General features: G+C 38.0%; 1 protein-coding gene across 1 annotated transcript in view; it reads right to left on the minus strand.

Moving 5' to 3' along the window:
- Atp7a (ATPase copper transporting alpha) overlaps window positions 1–8,799 on the minus strand; it is a 173,366-nt gene that overhangs the window by 12,622 nt on the left and 151,945 nt on the right. Inside the window, exon 17 of the mRNA XM_004648103.3 lies at window positions 6,037–6,253. Within this exon, the coding sequence (XP_004648160.1) occupies window positions 6,037–6,253 (217 nt within the window). The remainder of the gene's footprint in view (window positions 1–6,036; window positions 6,254–8,799) is intronic.

The following is an 8,799-nucleotide window of genomic DNA, read 5'->3' on the forward strand; positions in this document are numbered from 1 at the left end:
TGGGATTTCCAGTCCAACTTTTCTAAGGAGTCTCCACACTGATTTCCATAATGGTTGCACCAGTCTACATTCCCACCAGCAGTGGAGAAGGAAAGAACCCCATTTCTATGGTGCCAAAATCTCTTATTTATTTTCTCTTTTGATGATACACAATACCTGACACCCACAACTTAAAGGAGAAAGGGGTTACTTTGGCTTACAGTTTATAGAGGTTTAAGTCTATAGTCAGCTGACTACAAGGCAAGACAGCATGGCAGAGAGGCACCTCCCAACATGGTAGATGGAAAGTAGAGATAATGAAGGAAGCAGCCAAGAAGGGAGATATGCCTTTCCAGGATACACCTCTAGTGACTTGTCTCCCTGAACTAGGCTCCACCCCTCAAAATTACATGTAGCTATAAACTCACCAGTGGCTTAATCTTACTAATGATGATCACATCCTTGTGATTCAATCACGATCCAAAGGCCCACACATAATTGCATGAAACTTTGGGGAGACATCTAGATATAAAGCATAAGGGTCAGCCTGGTAGCTCAGCAGATTAAAGTGCCTGCTTAGGCAGATGCAGGGACTGCGGTTCAATCCCCGATGTGCCATGCCAGCCCCATCCCCAGGGCTGAGAGTGTAATTGAGACTGGGTGTGGTGGCGTGCACCTATAATTCCAGTGCTTGGGAGGCTGAACACAGGAAGATCACTATGAGACTGATCTGTGTAGTGAGACCCTGTAGACCCTGTACTACATACATAGATATAAAGCATAACATCATTTAACACAGTTGTTCACTTCATTGTGGAAATATTTTCTATCCTTAGTTTGTAGGATACTACACTCTTCTCAGCTACCTCTTTACTTGTCATTGCTTTTCTGTGTTTGCTGTTTCTTCCTCATCTCCCTGACCTTAGAATTTGAAGGGATTTGGGGTTCAATCATTGGCCATTTCCCCCTCTACCCACACACTTGGTGACCTTATCTATTTTCATGGCTTTAAATAATCTCTACCAGCACTATCAAAGAGAACTTTCTTCAGTGATGGAAATGTTTTATATCTGCTGTTTAATGAAACAGTCACTAACTCACAGGTGTAGATATTGAACACTGCGATGGGACTAATATGATTGAAGAGCTAAACCTTAAATTTTAATTAATTTAAATAATTTCATGCAACTATAGCTACTGTTTTTGACACCATGGTTCTATATGCAAACAACTCCTAAATCTGTATGCTCAACTCAGTGTGTCTGCTAGATCCCTAGACTCCTGTAGCAACCTACTTGTTTGATAATTCCACTTGTATGACTTGGGATAGCTAATAGGTATTCACACTTAACATGTACAAAACTGAACTCCTATCAGGCATGGTGGTGCACACCAGTAATTTCAGAATTCAAGAGGCTAAGGTAGGAGGACTGCCACAATTTCAAGGCCAGCTTGGTTTACACAGTGAGTTCAAGGTCCTGTCTCAAAAACAAGAAAGAAAGAAAAGAAAAGAAAACAAGAAAAGAGAAGAGAAGAGAAGAGAAGAGAAGAGAAGAGACGAGACGAGACGAGACGAGACGAGACGAGACGAGACGAAACAAAATACCAAAACCAAAGAAACTTGAACTCCTGATCTGGTCTCCAATTCTGCCCCTCTCCCCAACATATGGTATTTGTCATCTTATTTAAGTTGTAACTCTGTACTTCTCTAATTTTTCATGCCACAAACTTTAGCATAGTTTAAGACTGTTCTATCTCCCTTATCCATATGTACAATCCATGAGAAAATTGTTGAGCTTTCCCTTTCAGACATATCTATAATCTGACTACTTTTTACTATATCTCTACTGTTACCAAACTGGTTTACATCACTATTATGTTTCACTTCAATTATGGCAACCATCCACTAACTCATGTCCCAGTTTTCAATTCTTACTTCTAGTATCCACCTCCATAGTGTATTTTTATCAAAGAAGCCAGAGTACAGCTGTTATAATATTAAATCAGATTCCATCCCTTCTCTGTCCTAACCCTCTTACCCTAAAGTAGCTTCCAGTCACAAAGTAAAATTCAAAGTCTTTGCAATGTCCTCCCATGTTCTCTGACCTTGTCTCTTACACCTTTCCCATTCACCTGCTTTGCTCTCATCACACTGTTTTTGCCCCACCTGAAACATCCAACCACATTCCTGAGTTAAAGCTTTCATACTTGCTGTTACTTTTGCCTGGAATATTCTTGTCAGAAACATTCAACATTAGCCTTATTCCTCAACCCTCTCAGGTTTCTCCTCAAACACCACCTTTACAATGAGGTCTATGCTGATCAGGCTACATAGAATAATACCCACTATTTTCAGTGCTCCTTTTACCCTTTGCCGCAATTTATTTCCTTCCATAGTATTTTCTCCATTAGCCATACAGTATTTCATTGTTTATTTGCTTACTTCTTTGTATTCCACCAAGAATGTAAGCTCTATAAGATAAGAACTTTATTCTACTCACTGCTGGAGTGGGTTTTTTTTTTTTGGGGGGGGGATGAGGGAATATGTTGGGGACTGAATCCAGGGTTTAACACATACTAAGCATAAACTCTACCCTTGAGCTAGACCTCGAGGTCTCTCTGCTGATTCTCTAACACTTTAAACAGTACATAACACATAGAAGATGCCCAATGGAAGCAACTGCATGATTTCCTATGTGTCAGTATAACTGCTATTAAAAGTCCAAAAATAAATATTAAAAGCCACAGAATCTAGGAGAAACAACTAAGTAATTATCATTCATATGCCTACTAGAACAATAGGGATTAAAAAGGTTTTTTTTTAAGGAAAGAAAGGTTTGTTTAGCTCATAGTTTGTGGAGATTTCAGTCCAAAATCAGCTGGCTCCAAGGCAGCGAGCATGGCACAGGGCCAACAATTCAAGGTGCAGAAGACAGCAAAAGCAAAGGAAGGGAACAAGCCTCTTTCTCCCTTATATTATAAACAGACTATCTTCCCACCTGCTAAGGTGGGTGTAGCACTCAACATCAACTCTTTGAGCTCCTCTTCCACAGGATGAGGATGTTTACAAAGTTAGGACCCCAGGGGGCCTGCCCCTTAGCTCAGTTCTTTAAGTGGCTGCTTCAACAAAGCAGTCAGGCTCAGGATGCTGTGGTTTGATCCCCACAACACAAGCCAGCCAGTCATGCCTTGAAGGCATTCGGAGCAAAAAAAACTCAAAAAAACAAAACAAAACAAAAAAAAAAACATTTCAAAGTTAGGACCCTGGTTCCCTACTGAGTGGCTTAAACTTCCAAACTTCTCAAGTTGGCTCAATGTAACCATTACAATCCACACCTTGTCAACCAGGCAACTAGATACATTTCTTTAACAGGTTTCCAGATATAAAGACATACTTATTTTTAACATTTCACAACTTGAACATTATAACACAGGTTTAACACTCCTTAAAAACTAGTAGGTACAGTTATAATTTAAGAATACCAGTATATGTCAGTCACATGGAAGAGAGATAGAAGCCAGGAATTGGAAGATAAACATACATGCTCTAGATAGATGTCTGACAGAAGTCTGAAGGAACAAGTGCTTAAATTTTTTCCCTCTCTCTGGGTTGTCTTTTCACTCTGTTGGTTATTTTGTTGTGTAAAAGCTTTTTAATAAGATAAGATTCCAGCTGTTGATTCTTTGAAGTATTCCCATTCAATCTGGGTTCTACTCATGAACTCTCTGCCTATATCTATGTCTTCAAGATTTCTACCTACTTTCTCTTCCAGTAGATTTAGTGCTTCTGTTTTAATATTTACATCTTTGATGCACTTTGGCTTTAATTTAGTGCATGGCGATAGATATGGGTCTAGTTTTAATCTTCAGCATGTACTGCGGGGCAAGGGCAAGATCCCAAGTTTGATCCCAGGTACCAAAAAAAAAGTCTCTGGCATGTGGACAGCCAATTTCTCCAGCATCATTTATTAAAGAAGCTATCTTTCTTCCAGTGAACATGTTTGGCCTCTTTCTCAAAGATAAGGTAGTTGAGTATGTTTGTAGTTGTGTCTCAATGTTCTAATGTTTCATTGATCCTCAGGTCTATTTTTTTTTTGCCAGTACCATGCTGATTTTATCACATCAAGCATAAGTTTACAAGGTAACTGCTATATGTGGATAAGGACATTACATAAAAGAATAAATGAAATGATCTAATAAGCAGAAAGTGATACACTCTAAGTAGTTAAGTATGATAAAACACATAGTACATGTGTAGCAGTGAAAAAGACAAGTTGAGTGATACAAAGAGGCAGGAGACCTAACTTGGGGAACATATCCTGAACAAGGAGAAAATGGAATTTCTCCTGAAGGAAAGCTAACCATCAAAGCTGGGATCCTGGTTGAGAACATGGCTGTATTAAGGAGTGCTTATCTAGAGACATGTGTGAGACAGTGGGTTCTATCCCAAGCAACAAAACAAGAAAGGAGCCGAGTGTGATGATACCTGCCTATAATCCTGTAGTCTGGAATGCTGAGGCAACAATTCAAGTTTGAGCCCTGCCAGAACAACTTAGTGACTTAGTAAGACTCTATCTCTAAATGGAAAAATAAGAAAAGGATTCAGAAGGGCCAGGGAGATAACTAAGTGGCTTAAGCTCCTGCCTGACAAGTGCAAGGTCCTGAGTTCAATCCTTGGTACAAAAAAAAAAAAAAAGAAAAACAGAAAAGGACTGAGAATGTAGTTTAGCATAAATGTCCTAGGTTTAATCCCTCATACCACAAAAAATATAAGAAAGGAAATAATAAACATAAAGCTGGAATCCTTAACTAAGATTGAAGATGGGTTACAGTATATATGTAAACACGAAAACAAGTATATTATTGGGAGTAGGACCATAACTTTCATCACATTTCTCTGAACGATCCATGATTCAAAATTAGGTTACAAATAATTTTCTAATAAAGGCACTATCTAGAAAATGATATGATCAAATTTCCATTTTCATAAAATCACTTAGGCATAAATAGGTAGAAAGGTGCTGAAACACTTAGGTGGAGAGTTCATGTTTTGGTGACAGATGGAAGACCAACATGAAGCACAGGAAATAGGCCTTGACTAGAAATACAGATTTCAGAGTGGCAATGAAAGTCTACAGGTGGTAGAAAATCTGAAGAGCATGGATGAGGCTGTACAGAAAAGTATGTAACTGATTTTTTTAAAAAAGACAACAAATAAATCACTAAGAACATCCAATATTACAGCAAGAGGAAAAGAAGAATCAAAGGAAAATTAGGAGGTGAGAGGAGAATATAAAGTAAGCATAGCCATGGGATCAAGAGAGTAAAGGGTGGGGGCGGGGGAGAAATAATCACCATCATAAAATGCTTTGGTGAAGTCATGCAGGACAAAAACTGGAAAGTGACCAGTGGAAAAGGTACTAAGATATGCAGTCACAAGTGACCTGGAAAGAATAGTTTCAGCAGGATGAATGGGGCAGAAGCTAGATTGCAATGAACTGAATGAAGCATGACTGTGTGGTGAGTAAATAAATTCAAAAAAGCCTACACTACTTTGTCTTGAAGATCAGATATGAAGGGAAAAAAAGATATAAAGGAAAAGATGGGAATAAGTGATGTTGATAAAAAAATGTGTACTTGTTTAGGAAACGGAGCTACTACAGAAAGAGAGATGAAGAAAGGGGACGTAACAGAGAAGTCCACCTGCCTGAAAACCGTAATTTTCCAAATGAGACATAAGGCAACTTACAATGGGGACAAAGGGAGGATTATAGTATTTGTGAAAGACAAAAGGTACAGTGTACTTATAATGACAAGTAAAATAAGGATCATAAACAATCAATTGAAGCTGGGCCTCATCACCCTATACTAGTGTCACTGAGCACAACTGGGAAATGTAACTTCAGTGAGATGCTCAGAAAGCCTGTGGTAAACATGACTTCAGAGAGTAAAATCGCAATGCTAGTTTTTGTTTTTTATATAACATTTCAGGGTTATAAACTTAGCCACAGGTTCATGGCTGTTCCACAATTGCTATTAAAAATAAAATCCACTTACTTGAGAGTTGGGCATCAATAATCATGGAAGACGAAGTTGATGATGGTTCATTACTTGCATCAATTTGAATCAGGGATGCATTTTTAATGTTATTTTCCTCTATCTTCCAGTTATTCTTATGTAGCAAGCCTTCAATATTGGTAACTTTACAGCTAATACCACATCCTGGTACAACCTGGAAATCTATACAGGTACCCAAGGTTTCAGTGTCCAGTTCCTAATGAAGAGAAACAAGGATTTATTCTGCTGTTCTAATAATGCAAGGTCACCTATCCACAAGATTTAAAGATTACTCTTGGTAAATTCTAAATATTTTGAATAAAGCTGTCTACTTGACTGTGAACTTTGATAAGGATAGAGCATTGAGCATAACATTCAAAGTTATATGACAGTTGTAAAATTTTTAATCTTACTTTCTCAAATTTATAGAAAATATAATAAAAAGCTTATTCATAGTCTCTGCTCTTTGCAGTATAAAATTACAAGTTAAATTTTTAGTTCATAATCAAGTCAAGTTTCTTATTCTGCACAGGGCAAGGGTAACAAATACCCAAGGCCTTTAGTTATTAGAATGTTCTCTAGTCTGATGCTTTATCCTTAGTAAAGCAATGAATTTTGGGAACCATCATTTTCCTGACTCATTTTATATCTTCACCTTCTCTATTTGATTTGGGCATCGATAAGCCAAGTCAGTAACACTTAACAGGTAAAAAGAAAGGAAAAAATGGTATAACCAAGGTGCCTCCTGCCACATTTTAATTGTAAATCTGATCTGAGATAATTAGCCAATAACTTATAATTATCAATGTGAAAAAATTAACCCTGGGCTGGAGAGATGGCTCAGTGGTCTAAAGCACCTACTTGAAACAAGCTTGGCAAAGCACAGGGACCACGGTTCGATCCCCCAGCACCACATGCCAGCCAGCCCCGCCCCCTGGTGGGCTGAGCTGGCCACACACACACACACAATAAATAAATGTAATAAATAAAAATAAATAAATAATTTTAAAAAAAGAAAGAAAAAATTAACCCTATGAAAAAATAGGTGTTAAGGCTTGTTTTGTTGAAACAGGGTCTCACCACATAATGCAGGCTGACCCTGAACTGATAATGATCCTCCTGCCTCAGCCTCCTGAGTAATGGGAACACAAGCATGTGCCACCACACCTGGCCAGGGTTTGTGTCTAAATGTCTTCAAAGCCTCATGCAGTCATAGGTAGGGCTTATCAGACAGAGGTGGCTGCATCTAGACTGTGTGATGCTGGATTAACTGTTTTTGCTTCCTGCCTTCTGCCTTTCGCTTTCTGTCTGCCAAGACCTGTCTCTCTTTTACATGCTACTCTGCCTTAGAGAGCGACAGCCAACTATGAACTGAAACATCTATAAACTTATAAATTGTGAGCTACAATACAGCCTACCTCCTTTAACTTTGGGTGTCAGGAATTTTGTCTTAGCAATGAGAAAAGTAAGATAATAGAAGGCTATAGACAACAGGCTAGAGGAAAAAAAAAACAAGTTCAAATTGCCAAGAAACACATTAAAAATGCTGAACCTTACTTGTTATTAAAGAAATACAAAGCAAGTCAGCAAGAAAATATACTTTTCACATAAAACTGTTAGAAATGTGAGGTTATAAGCACTCATAAATTGGGAACAGGTATAAGCAAGAATAATTTCTTGTATGAGTATTTGTAATAGTCATCACATAGATGTTGATAACATTTATCAAAATTTAACCATGAACTTACTTTTCCTAGAAAATGTACTGATACATATTTAATGTGGGGACAGACAAAGATGTTCAGTGTACATTTTAAGACCTAAGCAAACCAATCACACAAGAGAATATAATATAGCCATTAAACAGTAATGCAAATCTGTACTTCCTCATTTGGAAAATTCATTTAATAAGATTAAGAAGCAGAAAAGGGCAAAGGAAAATCAGGGAACTAGTTCAATGAAAGCTAGAAAACACAGCAGCTTCTATATAGATCGGAGAGGTACATCAAAGACCACATCATAAGGATAGAGGAGACTATCACTGAAAACCCAGCCTGGAGCAGGATGTGTAGACAGCATGCTCACAGGAACAAGGTACTCATTCCTTGCGCAGGTATTCATTATAGTCAAGACTTTTGGCTTATACTTATAAATCCATACTCCCCAAATAAAACAGGTTTGGTGACAAGTCTGAATGGGTCCAGCCCTCTGTAGCCCCAGGAGTTTAAAGGAGAAGGAAAAGCTATAGTCTCTGGGCCTGAGGCAATAAAAAACTCTTGTATATAGCTGTACCTTTATGTTATACTGTGGTTCCGTCAGGCTGTTAATGTGGGGTATTTAATTAACATCAACAATAGGTATTTTCTCTATAATAAAAATCTAGAGGCTAGGTGTGGTGTACACATCTATAATCCAAGCACTCTGGAAGGTTGAGGCAGGAAAATCACAAGTTCCATGCCAGCCACTGTAAGTGAGCAACAGTGCAAAGTTCCTGGTTGAATCCCCAGTATCATCCAGAACAACAAAAATCAAAACAAGATAGATTGTATTGACCTTTCCTTATAAAATTGTGTAAAGTGATAAATTCATACATAATGGTCTATTTAAATTTTTTTTTTTTTTTTTTTTTTTTTTTTGGGATTGAACTCAGGCCTTTATGCTTGCCAGGCAAAGTAAAAAGAGGGGCCAGTTACCACCCTAAGCAAGTGCTAAATGCTCACATCTACTTGTGAAACAGGGGGGTCTTTTTAAATTTTTTTTTTT

Source organism: Octodon degus, unplaced genomic scaffold (assembly GCF_000260255.1).
Source record: "Octodon degus isolate 3935 unplaced genomic scaffold, OctDeg1.0 scaffold00353, whole genome shotgun sequence".
Classification (NCBI taxonomy): domain Eukaryota; kingdom Metazoa; phylum Chordata; class Mammalia; order Rodentia; family Octodontidae; genus Octodon; species Octodon degus.